Here is a 23,098-nt window from a genome sequence, read left to right on the forward strand (position 1 = left end):
CGAACCCAAATCAGTATGGCATAATGGACAGAGAGAATGGATATAATATGTTACGAACCCAAATCAGTTCGTAACATGTTTGATCTTCTTAGAGGGAAGATTAGCCTCTTGATCCACTTCGAGGGAAGGATCAATCCTCCTCTGTGCACAAGACACTTTCACAAACAAGTTTCTTCAATGGTTTCCATTAACAATAACATATGCTAATATAAAGCACATAATGAAAAACATAGCAAGACCTTATGATATGAATAGAAATAGCCAAATAAAGATTATCCTAATTTAAATAGGCATTCTAATCTAACATAACAACTAAATATATCAGATCTTACCGATCTTATTCACTAAAGGGTTTTGTTAATGAGTGCAGCATAGAAGAAAAATCTCCATCTGGGTCTCTTTCATGAACTCCTCTGCAACTGAAATCCACGATAAGAGACAAGGAAATGCGACGATTGATAACCGCACACCCGAGCTATAATGACCTACTCTCTCACCTGAATCTATGTCAACTCGCATCCAACAAAACAAGCAAGCATAGATATATAGATAAAAAATCACACTGACCAAATAAACATAACAGTCCACATAAACATCTATTGCTCAGATCCAAATTCGACCATCTATATGCACATGGTGGGTGCAGAACACAGATATAATCTTATACACCTTTGTTTCAATGTATTGATCATTTATATAGATTGTTAAAGTACAAAAGATAAATAACGCCTTTCTCCAACCGCTAAAGCTTTAGGAGAAGTTGGTAAGTTAACATGGATATAATCAAAACCTTTATACTATACTATATATGTACAAAAAAAATAAAACACAAAAAATAAATGGATGGGAGGAAAAGGGAGAGATGGGAGAGAGGTCATTACAGCCAGAGAGAACAGCATAGAAGAAAAATCTCCATATGGGTCTCTTTAATTCACTCCTCTGCAACTGAAATCTATGATGAGAGCTAAAGATTGATAACCGCACGCCCAAGCTATAATGACCTACCCTCTCATCTCAGCCTCTGTGGTCTCACATCCAAGAAAACAAACAAGCATAATATAGATATATATAGATAAAAGATAAGACATATACACCAAAATAACCTGTATACATATCACTGCACTTTGAAGAAGGATCAAAGAAGAGAGGAAAAAATGAAGGCAAGACCGCAAGAGAAGATGGATTGAGAAATGGGAACAATGAGAAGTTTATATAGAGAGAGAGAATGACAGCATTATAAATCTGGCCGTCCATTTGAACGGTTGGATCTTATTACTAGTGCTACTGCTTCGGGGAAAATTCTGAAAAGATAATCCAACTTTATTTATGGCGGGCCCCACCTTGATTGAATGATCATAGCCGTTTGATCTCTTAGCCCTAAATTAGTGTGCTGATTACTATTTATGACCACTACTTTACATGGGAAGGGGTAACAATAGGGGTGATCATCTTTTTGGTCGTTGATAGAAGCTAGGCTACTGATATTGGCACTACCATGTTTTGATAATTGCACTCAGGGAACGTTTGGCTACCATGATTTTTTTCTTTTCTTTTCTTTGGAATATTAGCATACCCAATGAGGGAGAGTGGGAGCAGGGATGCAACTCGGGTCAGGTTGTTTTGCCACCCCTATAAACCTACTAAGAGCCACTCCGACAATGGAAAGGGTAAGGGATCCCCATGTTGAAGACCCCTCTCTAGACCATCTAAGGAAGAAACCAATGGGTTTCTGATTGCTGATTTTATGATACCATCCCTCTGATCCATCAAGCCCTATCTAGGGTTTTGCTAAGAAAAGCTAGACAGTTGATTTTTCTAAAGCTTAATCTTAAGACATGGAATTTCTATTTGGCATGGGACTAAGACCATGTGGGTCACCTCATGACAGTCTATGTGCCCTCTTGGTGGGACCCAATTATTGATTGTTAGAATTGATCTAATTTGCGCTGACTTTGTAGCCAGACATATATTATTGGGATAGCATACAAAATATGATGGAGGTCCATTACAAGTATTGTATACAACAAGTGTCATTTACCATAACATACATGCAGTATTCATTCCAAGCATTACCCATGTATTTACATGTTCTTATTACGAGCAATCTATTACTAATCTACCATCACATACAAGAGATTTGATTCTGCATGATTTTGTGAAACAGAAGCCTCTTCAGAATCAGTTGACGATCGGATGCTATCCATTTGTGTTGCATCATTTTCATTAGCCACATGTTGTGGAGAAGATAGAAAAGGCTTGGGTGGAATCCGTAGAAGCTCCACACTTCCCACTAGCATCTCCAACACTTTGCCCATCGAAGGACGATCTGAAGGCTTCATTTGTATGCACCATAGCGCGACTATAATCAACTTCTTAGCGATTTCTTTTTCATCCTCCATAGCATTCCCTAATCCCATATCTCCTCCTTGATTAACCTGGTCATAAATCCACAATGGGAAGTAAATTTCGCTTGAGTTCACCGCCGTCGCGTTCACATTCCTCCTCCTCCCTGCCATTTCCAAAAGAAGCATCCCAAAACTATAGACATCAGACTTGTAGGATACACCCCCAATATTTTTATAAAATAGTTCAAGGGCCATATATCCTAGGGTTCCTCTTACAGCTGTGACAGACACAATGCTCTCTTCTGTCGAATAAAACTTAGCCAGTCCAAAATCTGAAACTTTCGGGATAAAATTCTCATCAAGAAGGATGTTGTGAGGTTTGATATCAAAATGCAGAACTTTCATGTCACAACTTCGATGAAGATACTCGATCCCTCGTGCTATTCCTAATGCTATCTGGTACGTCTTCTCCCAACTCAAAGTGGTGATGCCTCCTTGTTCAGGAAAAATGTACTCTTCTAGAGACCCATTAGCCATAAAGTCATAAATAAGAGCCCTTTTTTAACCCTTAGAGCAGAATCCGACGAGTCGAACGACATTGACGTGATGAATTCTTCTGATGGTAGCAACTTCGTTGATGAAGTCTTGCCCATTACCTTTCGATGTGGCCAACACCTTTACGGCCACCAGACGCCCACTTCGGAGCTTTCCTCTAAAGACGGAGCCGAAGCATCCTTGGCCTAGTTTCTCCTTGAAACCTTGGGTCATCTTCTTAATATCCGAATAAGAGTACCTTGTTGGCGTTTGATATCAATACTTACTCAAGAACTCTTCAACTGTGGCATCCATCCATATATGTCTCTTTCGTAGTTTATAGACCAAGAAGATAGCCAAGCAGAATACCCCAATTAATGTTCTTACTGGCAAAACATCTGTATCCAGACTATGTATTAGATTTGATAATAACAGCATGGTGCTAATCGCAATTTAAATTGTCAAGTGATCTTACATATGATCAGGAAAAAAAAAATCTTACATGTGGTAGCCATCAACAGCAACACATATATTGTTACAAGTATGTCTTCAATGACACCTGCATCATCCAAAGCAAACAGTATTTTGTTAGATGCAGCACACTGAAGTTATAATTATACCTGAATTCTATCTTTGTTCTGATAGTTAAAATCAACTCTAAAATCCAATTTACTATGGAAAATAATATGGCACCATTCATGTGGGGCCTGGCTGTTTGCCTGTTGGGATTTTTCTTTTTGGGAATTTAGTCTCTATTCTGCAAAGTATTTGTCAGGAAATACATGAAAATAGCATATGATCTAAGAAGTTAGCATTTAAAAAAGGGAACTGAAATCAGCACAGCCATGTTTGATCCAACAACAGCACAGTTTTTAAGAGGCTGTTGTTGTATCAGATATCAAGGGGCAGTACTTCAAAGCATTGATTTAAATTTCGGTTTCGCTAACAATTTCGACATTGGCCGAAATCAGGTAAAAAGACACGAAATTTGATTTCTTTGGGCCGAAATGCCCAAATTCGGTAAAAAAATAAGACATTTTATCGAAATTTCAGGTCATTTCGGTTTTCGATCTTGACCGAAATTTCGGATTCAGTCCAAATTTAAAACCATTCTTTAAAGTACAGTCATCACTGCACGGGGCTTCATGCTTGGGCACCAAAATTTCTCCTCTTAAGTATAAGTGTGGCAGTGATGGAATATGGATGGACGGTTTAAAAGAAAAGAGTACAGATCCAAGTTCAACACAGTACAGTTTGGTCTGATTGTATCGAAAAACATGAACACCTCAGATGAGTTGAAGTTTTGATTGAGTACTGTTGGGTATATAATATAACACATGTATGTTCTAATATAAGCCCAATAAGATAATGGACCGGTGTAGTGGGCCTATTTGGGCTAGAGCCCACTAACCTATTAAAACCCTAGTGTATCTAATATATATAGGGGCTGGAGGCAACAAACTTGGTATTCCAAATTAGATACCTTGGGTGTAATGCTTCAAGCAACCTCTTGCTTGACCTAATTACTCTAACAATCTTGAAGCAGCAAAAAGAAAACCCTAATTTTCTACGTCTCTCTTGCTTGGAAATACGGCAACCCTAGTTGTCTGCCTATCTCACTCGTTTTGTTTTTCCACCAATTGAAGAAGGAATTATCCCCAAAAAGAGGACGTCTGCCTCTATCTATCGTTTGGGCAGATTGGATTCATCCAATGATATGGGTTTATTCCATCGGGTTCTCTCGCTTGGGTAATTTTTCCATTTGTCTCGCTTGGGTAATTTTTCCATCTAGGCTATTCACCAATGAGGACAGGAAGTCCTTTCTTCATATACAGCAAGCACGTGGATATTTCCCCTCCTCCATCAACATCTGCAAATCCAATTTTGGTTTGGGGATTTTTATCACCAGACACGATTTTGGCTTCTCACCCACAGATTTCGATTTGGGGTTTTAGTAGTGGGTTTCCTCTCCACATCAGTTGTTTGGAAGCGGTGGTGACTCTCTCTCTTCACAAGAGTGAAAAGGTGAAACCCTCTCCAATCTAATTGATATCAGCACCCCTCTCTCACACATCTCTTTGGAGGTTCTCACGGCAATGGGGGTTCAAACGGAAAAATTGAGCTCTCATCTTTCAATTAGTGGAGGAGACATCTCGAGTATCTGTTGATTTGGGTCAAAATTAATTTGGTGTCTAAATCCCTGCTTGTGGCTGCAAGTTCTGGTGACCTAAAACTGCTTATTGGTGGAGGCCGACACTTTGGAGGAAAATTATTGTGGGAGGAACGACTTGGTTCTTGGCTTTGGTTCCTCGATTTGACTCATAGCTTTGGTTGTTGAGCCGTCGGTTCGTGGCTTTGGTTCTTTGTTTTTGGCTCACCCCCTGTAAATCCTAATTATTATTGGGTTTGGGTATTCGCCTTGGCTGGTTTGTCCTCGCCTCGGGTATTACCTTGGTGGTTATCTCTTGCTACTGGGTTTATATTGGATATCTCGGGTTCACGGGTATTGGATTTGGTTTGCAGTACTTGGCTTTGGCTTTCACGATTCACAAATCAGATGCTCTCTTTCCAATTTGTGTTTTTAATATGAAAATAAAATGGAAAAGACTGCAATTCCCCTTGAGATGGTCAAACTTCAATTATTTGGAGGCTCAGAATTTTATTCCTGGAAGCGAAAGACTCAATTCAGTTTGAAATACTTAAATATTTATTATACCGTCTTGAGTACCTTTACTGATACGATTGAAAGTGTTGAGGAATCTCAATGGATTCGAGATGAGGATCTCTGCAAAGACTACTTATTGAACTGTCTGTCAGACCGTCTTGTAGAAACTTATAACAAATTTGACACTGCTAAAGAAAGTTGGGACAATTTAGATGCTCAATTCCGAAAGGAGGAGGAATTGTCCAAGACTCACCTAGTGGACAAATTCATGGATTTCAAGTTCCAAGAGAACATGGAAATCGCTCTTCAAGTAACTGATTTAGAGAATTTGAGATCTAAATTGACCAATGAGAAAATAGTAGTGTGTGATCCGTTTCTTGTGGGTGCAATCATTTATAGGTTCCCATATGGATGGCACTCTTTCAAAACTGACATGTATAGAAAGAAGTTGCAAGTGGGATTGGATGATCTCAAACGGTTCATTCGAATCAAAGATGAGAACGAAGCTAGGAATAACTTGGAGATGGTTAGACAGGAATAGTCAGCTGCTAATACGGTGATATATCCCAAGAAATTTCCTCAGAAGTCCAAGTCACCTAAGAGTGATATCCCCAAATTGGAAGCCAAAAAGACCGTCTTTAAGAAAAAGAAGGGTAAGTGCTACAACTGTGGGAGATATGATCACTATGCTGCAGATTGTAGGCTACCTAAGTTAGTTAAATCTGACACACTATAGAAGGGAGCTACTATGTTGGTAGATAAGGCTGAGCCTAAAAGTTACCCTGCTATGTTAGGCAAGGATAAGGCCAGTACTTCTTCAGATTGGTGGTTCGGTAGAGGAGCCACGTGTTCTGTATGTCACCCAAAGAAACTTATCATTGGTGTTACCGAAGCAAAGGAAACTGGTACAGTGGCTAGTGGAGTAGACCTGGAGGTCACTCACACTGGTACTGAGAACTTGCCCCTTTCTTCAGGTGAACTGTTTAATTTATAAGATGTATGCACTTTATGTTTGTATGGTAGAGTAACTTTGGTTGTTAACTCATACTATTTTGATTGTGCATATTTGTTAAATGGTATGTATTGATTGAGTTTAGTTAATGAGACTATTAGAAAGGTTAGTTTACTGTTATGATCCTAAGTGGTTATACAACCAATTATGACATGTGAAATATAAGAAAATGGTCCAAATTATTAACACTCATAATATACCATTAAGTGTGTCAATTAAGTATTGACAAGTGTAAGTTTAGGAGTGATAGAGGAGGAGGATTCACATTGACAGGGTTCAAGGAATTCTATACCTTTTAAGGCGTAATCCTTGAAACTATTGCTCCTCACTCGCCTCAATCATGTGGCATAGCTGAGTGTAAGAATAGGACGTTAACTTAAGTGTTAAACTCCATGTTATTGTCAGCTAGCATGCCTGGATGCATTTGGGAAGAAATTGCGTTGATTGCAAGTCACATCCTGAATAGAGTGCCAAACTCAAATGCTCCTCCACTCCCTTATGTGTGTTCTATGATAATCAAGCTTCAACAATGGTTTTGAAGAACTCACTCTTTAATGGTAAGAGGAGACATCTTAGGCTGAAACATGCCATATGCTGAATTATCTCAAGAACACGGGATTATCACTTTGATTGATACGAAATCGAAGGATAATAGGCTGCAGGTCTCGCAAAGGGACTGAACAAAGATTGAATATTCAAAACTGTGGGAGAGATGGGGTTAAAGTCTGTATAGACAGGACTTAACCTACATCCATGTTATTTTGAATCTTCGAATCTCCCATTTTTGGCCAAGATAGGCACTTGATATGTTTTGATGATGTTTACAGTTGTTGTGTGTCATTCCACATTTGATGACATGTCCTTTTTGGGAAATGTTGTACATTCCAAACTTGATGATACAGCTTAACTCAAATATGGATAAGATGACTGTAACATTCCAAAAAGAAACATGAAATGGTTCTTTGCAAAAAAAAAAAAAAAAAACTATTTGGTCTTGTTCTTTATTGAAACTTGACAATGATGCCTTTAGTGAGAGTGATACTGATATTTTTTCAGCCATTTAAGAAATTGTACTATGTTCTTACGGTAGAACTAGATACTTTCGTGAATTATGGGATTGTACTAAGTTCTTCTTAAAGTAGAACTAGATACTTTCATGTGTAATTCATGTTTTACACAACTGATTGGATTCATTCTCATGAAATCCATATTTTGATAATTCACAGGGATTGGCGAAAAAGGAGGAGCTTGTCTTGATTTGGACTTTGATGATGATGACTTACTTGATGAGTAAATCTTCTAAAGTCATGAAGACTAGGCTTTCATTTCAGTATGTATAGAGTTCACTTGTTTGTGAAACTTTATTTTGGATCTCGAAGAGAATCATTCCCCATGAATGAATTCCTCTAAGATCAGTGGGGTTCACTTATATGTGAAACTACCTTTTGGTTGAGTTTAGCTTGTTACATATCCAAAACTCTTATTTTTTAATAAAAGGATTGGTGTTTTCAGTTGGATTACAGATCTTTTATGATATAGACCATATGGTGATGTGGATGATTCAATATTTTGTTTTGAACATTACACTATCTATCTATTGGATTGTGCTATATGTAGAACATAGGAGGAGATTGTTGGGTATATAATATAACCCATGTACGTTCTAATATAAGCCCAATAAGATAATGGACCGGTGTAGTGGGCCTATTTGGGCTAGAGCCCACTAACCTATTAAAACCCTAGTGTATCTAATATATATAGGGGCTGGAGGCAACAAACTTGGTATTCCAAATTAGATACCTTGGGTGTAATGCTTCAAGCAACCTCTTGCTTGACCTAATTACTCTAACAAGTACTCACATCGGCCAGGAGATGGTCCGCAAGGTTTTTCGCCTTTCTGATTAGGTCTTAATGCTACCATTTGTAATCCCACAGGATATTGAATATATTTGGGATATCCAAGACAATAATAATTCGACCCTTTTTCGAAGCATTCGCGACATGATAAGGCTTCCTTCCAAGAGAGCTCAATACCCATGAGCAACAGATCATGAATCTTAGAATAATTATGCTTTTGAAATCCCTGAAGCAATGTTTGGATAGAGATTTTCTGCACAAGCTTGCAGGAGCTGTGGAGATCAGACCATTTCATCATCTCATCACTGATAACATACATATATTTTTTACTAGAGGCATTGAAGCAAGGAGCAGTAGCTGTATACAAACTACTGTTCATCAAAACTGAACATTCCACAAATTTAATAACCATACTCCAACCAAGAATAAAAACATATGGATCGCCATATTCAAAGTCAAAGACAGTCAATGACGAACGAGGAAGAGTAGAGCAATCACCTCTTTGTAGACCAGAATCGACGATGCGGATTACATGATTCTCGTAGGATATGTCCTCGACGTAGTATTTACTAGACTTCAGATACAAAACGGTTCGATTATTACTTTCACAATATAGCTGGTATTGGGCTTCGCCACACCCTTGAGGATCGCTGTTTAAGCGAAATGGGTAGGAGATGCTCCTGACATTTCCGCAGGAAGAAGGTGGGCAATATGGTTTCACAGTGTTACAACCACCTAGAACGAAGAAGAAGATTGCAAGAACAAAGGATAACCCTACAAGTGAAAAGAATCTCCTCTTCATGACCAGAGCATAGAAGAAAGAGGGGAGTGAGAATTTGTTTTTGACAATTCTTGATGTAGGCCAAAAAAAACCTAGAACTACCTTGTTGCGTAGCAGCGGAGGCAAAATAGATAAAATAATCAATAAAAGATGTCCTTTGATCACCCTCGTAGGGATGATTTTCTTCTGCATTAAATCTAGGGCGATGATACTTTCACCCCTCTGCATTACTTGCACGCTCCCCTTAAAACGTGATTCGACATAAAGTTGGCCACTTTTCATGTCAATCAAGTTAAAAAGGGAGCGTGCATGTGATGCCCGTGTGGGGTGGGGGGTGTGTGAAAATATTATCTCCCTAAATCTACTATATATTATGTGCCATGGATGATAAGGGGTCTTCTTGACACCTTCGTCCTATGGGGACTCATTGCCACCAACAAGTCAATAGTCTGAAAAGTATGTCACCTAGTAACTGAAAATAGCTTATTATCTAAGAAATTTAGTATTTACAGAGTAGGGATTTGCTACGGTACATCGCAAAAGGCATTACACAGAACGTCTGTTGTATGAGAGAGCAGCCATATAGGCTCACTTTCCAGCAGATTTTGTCACTAATCATGAGGTGGCTGCTCTCTCATGCAACAGACGTTCCTCGTAATGCCTTTCGTGATGGACCCTAGCAAATCCCTAAAAAGTAATTTGCAATTAGTTTTGAGGGATTTGCTAGGCAATTTCCCGGAAAGCCATTTCGGGGTGGGCTTTTGCATGAGAGAACAACCGACTCAGATGAATGAAATGAATATGATAAAATTAGTTGAAAAGTGGGCCTATGTAGCTGTTCTAGCACGCAAAAGTCTGCCGTGCGAAATTGCCTAGCAAATCTCTAATTTTGAAGGAAGTGTTTAGGCAATTTTGGAGACCCTGTTTTACAGCCCCTCTTTTACAGGAGAGAAGTGCCACCTCATATTGAATAAAATAAATTCAGATACTAAGTGGCACTTCTCCAAGAGAGGAGCAAACGAAATGTCCTTTGAGAAGTTGCCTAACAAGTTAGTTTGAAATGACAATTTTAGCATTGTTTAAAATACATAAACCCAATTTTTCTGTAATTACCATAACAATTTAGTTTTACAAGTAATGCCTATGTCCATAACAAGGATTACAAGTGATTAACCAAACAAAAATAGCTGTCATATGTCAGATCAACATTGATTTTCCACAAGCTGCCAACGTCTTTTTCATCCTCTCTACCCCATTAGAGCCTGCAAAGTCGTTGAAGAAATACCAATACCTAATGTAGGCCTAGGTATGAGGGGGAAACCACTTTGCAACCTAGCAAACCAGCTTAGAGAACGACCCTATCTTTGTGTGCTAAACTCAGTTATGGAACACTTCTTCCCAATGTACCACCTCAGCTAAATTTTTAGGTTGACCATCTTAATCATTAATTCCTTACAAAACCTAAGTGTATCATCCGTAAATTGCAGTGGTTCAATCATCTTCCGCCTTAATTGTATTTTTATTAGTCTTGTATCTCCTTTTCCTCTCTTTGTATTTCTTTGGACCATCTCGGTTATCTTTTAATATAATCATTATTTAAAAAAAAAAAAAAATCATCCGCAAATTGTAGGTGAAAGATCCTAAATCAAGCACTACTGTTTTCCCACCCCTAGCCACTCCGACAATGGTAAGGGTAAGGGATCCCCAAGTTGAAGACCCCTCTCTAGACCAAGTAGGGAAGAAACCAATGGCTTTCTGATTGTTGATTTTAGAAAATTTGACACAGGGGGGACAAATAAATGACATAATATCACAGGGGTCAAGTATTTGTTGAAAATCACAGAAGGGGGTCAAAACCCGGTTAACGAAAATTCGAATGACTAGAATGCCCCTCTGCAGAAACAGAGTGATTTGACTTAGAAAAGTAAAAAAACATTTAAGTTTTCCCTCTTCTCTCCTCTCGTCTCTGTTTTATTTTTTTTCGTCCTCTCCTCCGGCGATCTCTACGGCAATCTCTCCGGCGATCTCGACGAAGGTGAATCACGTATGAACGGTTACGGTTCAAAAAATGTGAGATATTTCGTCTCTCTCCCTCTCTTAATTGCCATGCCATGTTTTTTTTTTTTTTTCTTCACCTATGTAACCATGAACTTTTTTTCATGGGTAATCTTTGATTTGTAACCATTTTTCTGCTAATTTGTGCTTGGATTTGTGGATTTCAATGGTTGAAATATAGAATTTTTGAAGTGTGATGAGTGTCGGATTGAATCAATTGAAATGACTAAAGTTTCCAACAGTTCTGCTTGTTTAGTGTTTGATGAAAGTTGTGACTTAGCAATATCTTATCTTCTACAAAATTTAGACAATAAAACATGTCACCAAGTTTCCTTCTTGTTCCTTCTTGTTCCTTCTCATGATTTGTCTTCGGTGTGAACAGAATTTTGTCCAAGAGCTATTAATCTTACCTTAGAAAGTAATTGTTATCACTAAACATAAATCTTAGTTTCGAAACATTCTGTAACAGGGGAACATTCAACTATACTATGAGGGAAACCATTCTTTAGGCCACATTAGGTATGAAAAGAAAACAAGCATTAAAAAAGAAGGTGTAAAAGGGGAACATTCAACTATGCTACGAGGGCAACCACTCTTTGGGCACATTAGCTATCAAAAGAAAACAACCATTGAAGAAAAAAAGGTATCAAAACAAGTTCATATGTCTTCTACTTCTTCATCTCAAGTGCAAACATCGTCTGAATGACATCAATCTCTAATTAGTTGCATTTATGCTTTTGAACTTTCCATGAATAAAAGCTTTCTTAAGATCCATTTATCTTGAGCATCAAATTCTTCAAACTAACAAATAAAGATTAACATTAAGAAAATTGATGCTTTAACAATAGGGGATGAGTGTATATTTAGAAAAAAAATATACCATTTGTGGCAAATACACCGTTCTTACAGTTGGGGTACATGTTTCCAGATGGCATTCTTATACAATCACATATCTTTGTCTGTTGCCTTCACCCCCTTGTTATCTTTCATATTATTTTCTTTACTATCTGAAAGAAATAATTTCCAAAGATCTTATTTAAGGCAATTCTGGCAGTGTGATATGATAATGCGCAAAGGGCGGTTGTGGTCCATAAGATATTGCTATTATTAGTAATTCAAAACTCATGCTAGCCCATTTAGCTTTGGTGTTAAATGTGAAAGTGCCTACGAAAACAAGACAGACATGAGTTTGATGAGTGTAGGGGTTGAATTTTTCATGTTGTGATTTGTTAGTGACATACGAGATTCGGTCCCTGTTTTTTTTTTTTTTAATATCCTCTCTATTGAGCATTGGGTAAAACAAATGGCAATGATTTCATCTTGCAACTCATATTAGAAGTCTCATGTGGCGATTTGAAAAGAGGAAAAGAGCAGATTCAATGTGTAGGAGAAATATCACGATTTGAAGTATGACGGTAATTCAAGTCATTTGAGATTGAGGAAGCCAAGTCTATGGTTCGCTTCTATCAAAATAGGCAAAGAAAATATCCAGGTGGGTCGTGGCAATGCTCCAATTGGAATGAAGAATTTATTGTTGAGAGCTTAATTTTTTAGAACTTCAATTTCAGCCCCTTTTATTTCTGCACTCCATCATCAGTTGCACCTGCAATTCTATTCCCTAGAGCAATTCGAGATCTTTCTCATTCAATATCAGGCTTTCATTATACTACAATTATCACCTCTATTGGCTTTGATACAAACATTTTAGCCCTCTAGCAATGATCAGGTCTTATTTATCTCTAATTTCATCAAACTTTAAAACCCCACTCTCTCTCTCTCTCTCTCTCTCTCTCTCTCTCTGTTCGTTAAACATTGCCTATTTTTAGAACCTGTTAGAGGATAATGAAGGAGCTGCATTTGCAGATTTTAGAGAAACAAAAACGGAACAGATTTACAGCCATCATTCCCACCATTTTCTCCGAGCTTAAACCAGGCAAGAAAAAGCAAATAGGGAAAGAAGAGTGAGCAGCCTACCTCTGTTTATGCACAAGATAAACCCATGAATCAGCTCCTGTTTTGCACAAGTTTCGATCTAGGATTCCCATTTATGTAGTTGAAAACCCCTGAGTTTGATGGGCCCTCCATGGTGACTTATTCAACCCCATTTGAGGGCCCATAATCCCTTCTGTAATACCATGCGCAACTCCCCTCTAGTGCCCTTGAGAAGCCCCCCCTTAGGTACTAGTAACCCCATTTTTGTAGCTGAAAACCCATGACTTTGAACTTGAGGAACATCTTCTGGATTTGATGGGCCCTCCAAGGGTACTTCTTCTACCCTATTTGAGGGCCCATAATCCCTTCTGTAATACCATGCGCAGCTCCCCTCTACTGCCCCCCCCCTTAGGTACTAGTAACCCCTTTTTGTAGCTGAAAACCCATCACTTTGAACTTGAGGACCATCTTCTGGATTTGATGGACCCTCCAAGGGTACTTCTTCTACCCCATTTGAGGGCTCATAATCCCTTCTGTAATACCATGCGCAACTCCCCTCTACTGCCCTTGAGAAGCCCCCCCTTAGGTACTAGTAACCCCATTTTTGTAGCTGAAAACCCATGACTTTGAACTTGAGGAACATCTTCTGGATTTGATGGGCCCTCGAAGGGTACTTCTTCTACCCCATTTGAGGGCCCATATCCCTTCTGTAATACCATGCGCAGCTCCCCTCTATTGCCCTTGAGAAGCCCCCCTTAGGTACTAGTAATCCCTTTTTGTAGCTGAAAACCCATCACTTTGAACTTGAGGACCATCTTCTGGATTTGATGGACCCTCCAAGGGTACTTCTTCTACCCCATTTGAGGGCTCATAATCCCTTCTGTAATACCATGCGCAGCTCCCCTCTACTGCCCTTGAGAAGCCCCCCCTTAGGTACTAGTAACCCCATTTTTGTTGCTGAAAACCCATGACTTTGAACTTGAGGAACATCTTCTGGATTTGATGGGCCCTCCAAGGGTACTTCTTCTACCCCATTTGAGGGCCCATAATCCCTTCTGTAATACCATGCGCAGCTCCCCTCTATTGCCCTTGAGAAGCCCCCCTTAGGTACTAGTAACCCCATTTTTGTAGCTGAAAACCCATGACTTTGAACTTGAGGAACATCTTCTGGATTTGATGGGCCCTCGAAGGGTACTTCTTCTATGCCATTTGAGGGCCCATAACCCCTTCTGTAATACCATGCGCAGCTCCCCTCTATTGCCCTTGAGAAGGCCCCCTTAGGTACTAGTAACCCCTTTTTGTAGCTGAAAACCCATCACTTTGAACTTGAGGACCATCTTCTGGATTTGATCGACCCTCCAAGGGTACTTCTTCTACCACATTTGAGGGCTCATAATCTCTTCTGTAATACCATGCGCAGCTCCCCTCTACTGCCCTTGAGAAGCCCCCCTTAGGTACTAGTAACCTCATTTTTGTTGCTGAAAACTTATGACTTTGAACTTGAGGAACATCTTCTGGATTTGATGGGCCCTCCAAGGGTACTTCTTCTACCCCATTTGAGGGCCCATAATCCCTTCTATAATACCATGCGCAGCTCCCCTCTACTGCCCTTGAGAAGCCACCCTTAGGTACTAGTAACCCATTTTTGTAGCTGAAAACCCATGACTTTGAACTTGAGGAACATCTTCTGGATTTGATGGGCCCTCCAATGGTACTTCTTCTACCCCATTTGAGGGCCCATAATCCCTTCTGTAATACCATGCGCAGCTCCCCTCTACTGCCCTTGAGAATCCCCCCTTAGGTACTAGTAACCCCATTTTTGTAGCTGAAAACCCATGACTTTAAACTTGAGGAACATCTTCTGGATTTGATGGGCCCTCCAAGGGTACTTCTTCTACCCCATTTGAGGGCCCATAATCCCTTCTGTAATACCATGCGCAGCTCCCCTATACTGCCCTTGAGAAGCTCCCCTTAGGTACTAGTAACCCCTTTTTGTAGATGAAAACCCATCACTTTGAACTTGACGACCATCTTTTGGATTTGATTAACCATCCAAGGGTACTTCTTCTACCCCATTTGAGGGCCCATAATCCCTCCTGTAATACCATGCGTAGCTCCCCTCTATTGCCCTTGAGAAGCCCCCCCTTAGGTACTAGTAACCCCATTTTTTTAGCTGAAAACCCCTGACTTTGAACTTGAGGAACATCTTCTGGATTTTATGGGCCCTCCAAGGGTACTTCTTCTACCCCATTTGAAGGCCCATAATCCCTTCTGTAATACCATGCGCAGCTCCCCTCTACTGCCCTTGAGAAGCCCCCCTTAGGTACTAGTAACCTCTTTTTATAGCTGAAAACCCATCACTTTGAACTTGAGGAACATCTTCTGGATTTGATGGGCCCTCCAAGGGTACTTCTTCTACCCTATTTGAGGGCCCATAATCCCTTCTGTAATACCATGCGCAGCTCCCCTCTACTGCCCTTGAGAACCCTCCCTTAGGTACTAGTAACCTCTTTTTGTAGCTGAAAACCCATCACTTTGAACTTGAGGACCATCTTGTGGATTTGATGAACCGTCCAAGGGTACTTCTTCTACCCCATTTGAGGGCCCATAATCCCTTCTGTAATACCATGCACAGCTCCGCTCTAGTGCCCTTGAGAAGCCCCCCCTTAGGTACTAGTAACCCCATTTTTGTAGCTGAAAACCCATCACTTTGAACTTGAGGAACATCTTCTGGATTTGATGGGCCCTCCAAGGGTACTTCTTCTACCCCATTTGAGGGCCCATAATCCCTTCTGTAATACCATGCGCAGCTCCCCTCTATTGCCCTTGAGAAGCCCCCCTTAGGTACTAGTAACCCCTTTTTGTAGTTGAAAACCCATCACTTTGAACTTGAGGACCATCTTCTGGATTTGATGGACCCTCCAAGGGTACTTCTTCTACCCCATTTGAGGGCCCATAATCCCTTCTGTAATGTTTATTTAAGAAAATATTATATCCTTGCCAGATCTAACATGTTAAACTAATTTCTCGTACATTTCGTCTTTAAACTAGATTTGGTATTGTGACCTGTATACTTGAAATGCAATGTTCACTTAAGTGCAATTATTTGCATGCTTTAGTATGGTATTAAATGTACTCTAAATAAAAATGTTATCATCTTCTTGTCATGTTTAAGTCTTAACCATATCATATACTCCTTTTGCAGACAACTTCTCAATCAGGAAGCTCATATTTTGTTCTTTCAAAACCAGAGTTGTCTGGTTCACCTCCTCAACGTGTGCCTCCCAAGGTTTTGGTTAAGCCGGCATCTACTTATTCGCCTTAAGAAGCCCCCTTTATGTAGTGGTTCTTATGATATCTTGTTGGCCCTTTGCAGGTCTTCATAAAGTGGCACGCACAATGGTTTCTGTACTGTTACACTATGATGGCATACTGAAGGATGAAGTTAATTGGGAATATGTTGGTGGGAGTAAGAAATTTGTATTGGTAAGTCCCCGAATGAATCTTAAAGAATTGGAGGCTCTAATCCACAGTCGAATTGGGAGTATTGCAGGACGAGTGTCACTATCCATCAAATGTCGATATGTTGTTGATCCATATATAAGCACTCTAATCGACGTCGATAGCGATGATATCTTCCAAACGTTGGTTAAGGTGCTTGAGAAAGATACTTTCAACTCTGTGATGCTATACATAACAAAAATTGACAATGGCCTATACAATATCATACCTTCTACTTCCTTTTCACCGCGAAATCCCTCTAATAACCTGCCCATACCTTTGACTTCTGTACCACCGATTCCCTCTCAAAATCCCTCTAATAATGCATGCATACCTCCTACTTCCGTTCCACCGATTACACACCTAAGATATCCACCGGAACGAGTAACTGTCACTCCCGACTCTCATTTTGAAGTAGACTTACAAAGAGAATATGAAACAGAATTGGGTAATACAAGCATAGGAGGTGACTCAGCACAATTTAGTTCAAGGTATGTCTTGTAGAATTTTATTTATATTCAAGTACTAAATCTACTATCCTGATTTTATATTGTTGAACTATGTAGGGTTCGAGTTGACCTAAATGAAAACTTCTCGGACGATATGTATGGGAACCATATCTCCGAAGATATCATTGTCCCCGGGAAGGATGCAGATGTGCCGTTGGAGCATATTAATGTTTTCGAGGATGATTTTCATGTCTTCGGTTGTGATTTGGAAGAATTTAGAACTGAAGATGACAATGATGATGATCCTGCAGAGGATGATGATGAGGATGATGACGAGGCTGAGGTTGAAGCTGAGGTTCAGGATGAGCAGGGTGATGAGGCCGCTCATGATCCTGAAAATGATAGTGGAAATAAAAATCACGACGAAGATTCTGGTGAAAGCCTTAGGCCAACAGAAGTGGCTCCCCCTACCGGCAATGGTCGGCCATTTCTACCTGCCGGCACATGTCGCGCAGTCGAAGTAGACGACATGTATGTTGGGGCTGATGAGGTAGATGCAGATAATCTTCAGTTCGATGAGTTAACTGTTGGGGCTATGTATCCAAATATGAAGCAGTTCAAGAAGGCCGTTAAGGAGTATGCAATTCGGCAGTGATTCATGTTCAAGAAGTCACGGTCAACTCCCAAGAAGTATGCCGTTGTATGCAAGGAACCAGGTTGCAAGTGGCGTATATCAGGCATTAACCGTATGACTTATGTGCTAGTGAAGAAGTTTGCCAGCGACCATACGTGTACATCTCACTTAAAGGGCAATGATAATCATCTAGCTACATCACCATGGGTTGCCGAGACATGCTTACCCCTATTTGATCGTCCAGAAGATGTCGGGACAAGGATCATAAGACAGTACATCAGTCGCACTGGGGTATAACCATGACCTACCGTAGAGCACACCTTACGATGAACATCATCCTTGAAATAAAGTGTGGAAATGTGGAGGACTCGTACCGCTTGCTGCCTGCACTGATAGTTGAGATGATGAGAACAAACCCGGGCACCTACATGCGTGTTTTTCGAGCGAGAGATCTACATCCAGGGGGAGATGATAAATTTGCTCGCTTATTCTGGGCATTTGGTCCCAGCATACGTTCTTTCCAGCGAACACTCAGATCGATAGTTTTGGTCGATGGGACGCATCTACGTGGAAAGTATCTTGGAATCTTACTTATCGCTGTTGGGGTAGACGGGAACAACGGATTAGTTCCATTAGCTTTTGGAGTTGTCGAGACTGAGAACGAAGATAGCTGGTGCTGGTTCCTCTATTTGGTGAAGCGGCACGTATTGCCGGAGGGGATATGCGCATTGACCCTATGCTCCGATCGACAAAAGGGGTTGATGCAAGCAGTGCCTAAAGTAATGCCTATTGCAAACCATAGCTACTGCATGCGTCACCTCGCCGCCAATTTGTACACCGACTTCAAAGACCCTTTACTTAAGAAATTGTTCTGGAGAGCTGCTAGAGCTTTGAGAGAGAGTGTTTTCATAGACACAATGGAAAAAATTAAAGCGAGGAGTGAAAATGCACACAACTGGATAGCCGCTATTCCCAAGGAAAACTGGGCTAGTTTCTACTTCAAGGGGGATAGATATGATGTGTTGACCACCAATAGATCGGAGTGTTACAATGCAGTGCTAAAGGATGCCAGAAAATTGCCGATTGCAGCTGCGGTGGAGCTGACTTGTTTTAAGAGCTCCGAATACATACAGAAACGTCAAGCGATGGGCCATGAATGGGAAACAAAGTGCACGCATTATGCAGAAAAACATTTGGGTCTGGCCAGGGAACAGGGTCGCGGATATGATGCTTATCGAGTAGGTGTGCACGAATTTGAAGTAAGGTCCCGTGATCATCATGATGTCGTAGACTTGCTGCAACAAACCTGTACATGTCGTGAGTTCCAAACGCTTGGGCTGCCGTGAGGACATGCCATGGCAGCCATTGCCATCACGGATTTTGATGAGTACGATTATTGCCAGAAATGGTTTCGTATAGAGATGTATCGGAAAACGTACGCTGAGGTGCTTCACCCTACAATAGATCGCACTCAATAGGAAGTGCCTCCAGAACCTCTCAACACTGTATTACCTCCTATAACGAAAAGACCACCTGGACGGCCGCGTACGAGAAGATCTGACCACGAATTGCAGAGTGGAGTGCATCGCAAATGTACGATCTGTGGAAAACTTGGCCACAACAAAAGGACTTGCAGAGAACCTCCCATGGAGAGACAACTGCCTGATGAATCTGCCATTTGACCCTCTGCCCCCGTTGTAGACACCCCATTTTGACCGTGCCCTTAATCTTCCAATTTTGTGCAAAACCCAACAAATCAATCAACTAGGGTCCCAAATTTCCCCCTAGGCTAGCTGAGGGTCTCACTGAGGTCCCTGCGAAATTTCATCAAAATTTGAACTCGTTTACCTAGCGAACGAGTCAAGCAAGGTCGTGGTGCAAGTTCGCAGAAGGGGGGTGGATTATCCTGGATGGGGCCGAACCTGGGCCGAGTAGGACAAAAGTTACGGGCGCTCCTTATCATTTTTTTGTGCGCCCATCAACGGAGTGCCAATATCAATTCCGAAAATTTTCTATAAAAACGAAAATCAAAGAAAAACAAAAGAAATTTTTGCAGAGAAAGAAAAAGAGATAAGGGTTTTCAACTTCGTTCTTCTTCTCCGATCATCTTGATCGGAGATCCGGCAAGATTCGGCTGGCCATTTCCTCAGCTGATGAGAGGGATTCAAGATCTGAGAGAAAGAGAGAGGATCTCCAAAAACCTAACCAAAGTCATCTTCTCCGGCTAATCATCTCAGGCAAGCTTCATATTCTCCGATCCTCTTCTCCGGTGAGATTCCAAGCACCGAAGTTCAGATCTGAGATAGAGAGATCTCATTTTCCAGAAATTAGAGAGAGAAGGAGAAAAATCCCCAAACCTCTAACCTTACGTTCCTCGGATCCTCTCCTCTGGCAGATCCCGACGGAGTTCCGGTAAACCCCGGCCATGACTCCTTCTCAGGCCAAACGCATCAGATTCCGGCAATCTTCTCCGGTCAGAAACTACCTCCGATCTACTCATCCTATCCTCATTCCAGTTTTTTTTTTCTCCTTTAAAATTTCTTTAGATCTACACATTCTTCAGCTTTTGTTCTCTAGCTTTCTAGATTCTCATTTTTACCTTGCTAGATCTAATTTTTACGTTTATAAATTCAAGTAAATCTCCTCAAGAATATTTCATTATTCGTTCAAAATTTTGAGAGACAAATCAAGATCTGAAAAGAAAAGAAAAAATCCAGACCCTAACTCCGATCGTCTTCTCCGATGCAATTTCCGGTGAATCTCATGAAATCCGGCACCTCCCCTGCTAGCCTCCATTTTAACTTCTGAAACCCTAGATCTGCGCAGAATAAGACATACAGTGTTGATCCTCTTCTCTGATCTAGCTAATCTTCTCCGATTTTGGTAATTTGAATCAAATTTCTAAGAGGAAAGAGTATCTGTTCAACAAGACAAGGTTATTGATCGGATCTGGTGAATCAAGCTTCGTCGGAGCTCGATTAATCATCTTCATCGATTCTGAGGCGAGGACGCAAATTAAAAAAAAAAGACAAAATTGAATCAAAGGAGGTAAGTACTCTGTTTTTTTCTGCTTATTCTCAGAAAGTCTACTGGATTCTTATTATTTCTCAGGTTTAATGGTAATTTCTGAATAATGCTTGCTTGATAAAATAAGATCTTGATCTTGTTGGAACTTATGATGATTTTCTTAAACAAAATGATTAGGATTTGCTTGAATTTTGTTATAATTTTCAAAAGATCTGTACAGGTTTATGATCTCCACTTGAAATTTGTTAATAATCATTCTCAAGTTCAGTTCCTGTTTTTGTGCATTTTATGAATTGGGATAGCATTTTGGTCATTAGTGTTTGCACTGTCAGGCTTAGTTGTTCATGAACAAGCCGTTTGCTTTAATTGCCATAACTACTATAAACTAGAATTTTCTAAGGCTTCAGCTGCATCGTGAGTTACTACAGTGGAACATGAATATCATTTCTTGGAACTGAGAAGAATTGAGAAGGCTTCAATATTATTTCTTAGAACATGAATGTTTGGTTTAATTATAACTGTTGGAATAAACGGGAAATGTGTATGACTAGAAAACACAGTTATAAGGATATCCTGTTGCAATTTATTGGTAGCTTGGCTTCTACAAAAAAAACATCTCAGAATTGCCTCCCTACTTAAAAAGAGCTTGCATAGCTCATGAAGGAATACTGACTCCCCTGTACGAATATATCCCCCGTATGAGAAATTCTGCTTCAGAAACTCTGTCAACAAATGATGGGACTGGTCTGTCTAACAAAAAGAAATACACCATATTGGTATCTCTTAGTGGCCATTTGTTTGATCAATTACTAATAAATGAGGCCTTGGATATTATTGAAGCTGCTGGTGGTTCTTTTCACTTGGTTAGGTGTGATTTGGGTCAGAATTCAAATGCTATGTCATATTCAGAACTTGAAGTTAGAGCTGATGACAGCACCATTCTAGAACAAATAAAAGATTCTCTAACTTCTATTGCCAATCAAAGTGGTGACCATGGCCGGGTTTTAAACAAAGAAACAAATAAGTTTTCTCTGAAGGTTGGCAAGGCCAATGAATGCATTGTGGAGAATGAAGATGAGTTGAAAAAAAAGCACCAGCAGTTCTAATTCTGGGTGCAGGCCAAGTATGCCAACCAGCTGCTGAGTTCTTAGCATCAAAGGGAAGCATTTCATCTCGTCATTGGTTTAAAACAGGTATGGATGCTAACTCTGAAGAACCTAAAGATGGTAAAGTCATTGTTGCGTCTTTGTACCTCAAGGATGCTGAAAAGATTGTTGAAGGTATTCCAAATTCAGCGGCAATTCAGCTTGATGTAATGGATTATGGAAGCCTTTGTAAGTATATTGCACAGGTTAAAGTTGTAATCAGTCTATTGCCGCCTAGCTGTCACTCTGTCATAGCGAATGCATGTATTGAGCTCAATAAGCATCTTATCACTGCTAGCTATGTTGACAATTTAATGGCTAGCGTAGATGAGAAAGCAAAAGGTGCCGGTGTTACGATTCTTTGTGAAATGGGCCTGAATCCTGGCATAGACCATATAAGGGCGATGAAGGCGATAGCCCAAGCCCACCCTTAGAGGGATTTATTGGATCATGATAGTACCCTCTCCTCTCTTCTTTCCTCTTTTTAGTTTTGAGTTAGATTCTGAAGATAAACGGGTTATTCAGGTGAGATTATCTTAAAGCTTATTATACTCATTCCTATTTATTTAAATAAATTGTTAATAGGAAGAAGGAGATCAGATGACTACTCTATTCGATATTATCGACATGAGTACTGTCTGATCTCAAGGCGGGATTAGAAATATTATCATGTGTATATGATATCAGATGATTACTTTGGCATCATCTGATTTCATTGGAGTCCCCGTATTGGGGTTTGTGGTTGGTTTTGAAGTGTTTTGATATTGTTTTACTTTATTAGGCTATCCAGCGGCTGGTCTGGACTAATTAATGTTATTTATCATTTTATGATTACTATTAGATTGTATATTCTTCTTTGCTTAGCACTTGATTTATTCTTAGAATAAAATTTGCGATTATCTAGTAGCTTTTTCTTCTCTTTTTGATAGACTAACACAGTCTTATAGATTTTGTTAAAATTCTTTGATATTAGAATTCCCTCTCGTTGCAAGGGCGATGAAAGCGCTAGCCTAAGCCCATCCTTAGGGGACTCGCTTAGTCCAAGTAGCACTCCTCTCATTTACTTAAAGACTTGTCCAAGTCTTTATGGTATGTATCCCCTAGAAATTAGAAATCCATTCATTGCAAGGGCAATGAAAGAGTTCTCTAGAGCCCTCTCAG

General features: G+C 40.1%; 1 protein-coding gene and 2 pseudogenes across 1 annotated transcript; 2 read left to right on the forward strand and 1 right to left on the reverse strand.

The window, feature by feature from the left end:
• Positions 1-2,111: 2,111 nt before the first annotated feature.
• Positions 2,112-9,215, reverse strand: LOC143869943 (rust resistance kinase Lr10-like; annotated as a pseudogene).
• Positions 9,216-18,064: 8,849 nt separating this feature from the next.
• On the forward strand, positions 18,065-19,111 carry LOC143869945 (uncharacterized). Its single transcript, XM_077376485.1, has 2 exons — positions 18,065-18,544; positions 18,770-19,111. The coding sequence occupies exons 1-2, from the start codon at positions 18,065-18,067 to the stop codon at positions 19,109-19,111; spliced, it is 822 nt and encodes a 273-aa protein (XP_077232600.1).
• Positions 19,112-21,339: 2,228 nt separating this feature from the next.
• On the forward strand, positions 21,340-22,371 carry LOC143869946 (alpha-aminoadipic semialdehyde synthase pseudogene; annotated as a pseudogene).
• The last annotated feature ends 727 nt before the right edge of the window (positions 22,372-23,098 follow it).

Source organism: Tasmannia lanceolata, unplaced genomic scaffold, assembly GCF_043159265.1.
Source record: "Tasmannia lanceolata isolate RefF3 unplaced genomic scaffold, GAP_Taslan_0.1 ptg000003l, whole genome shotgun sequence".
In the NCBI taxonomy this organism is placed as follows: Eukaryota; Viridiplantae; Streptophyta; class Magnoliopsida; order Canellales; family Winteraceae; genus Tasmannia; species Tasmannia lanceolata.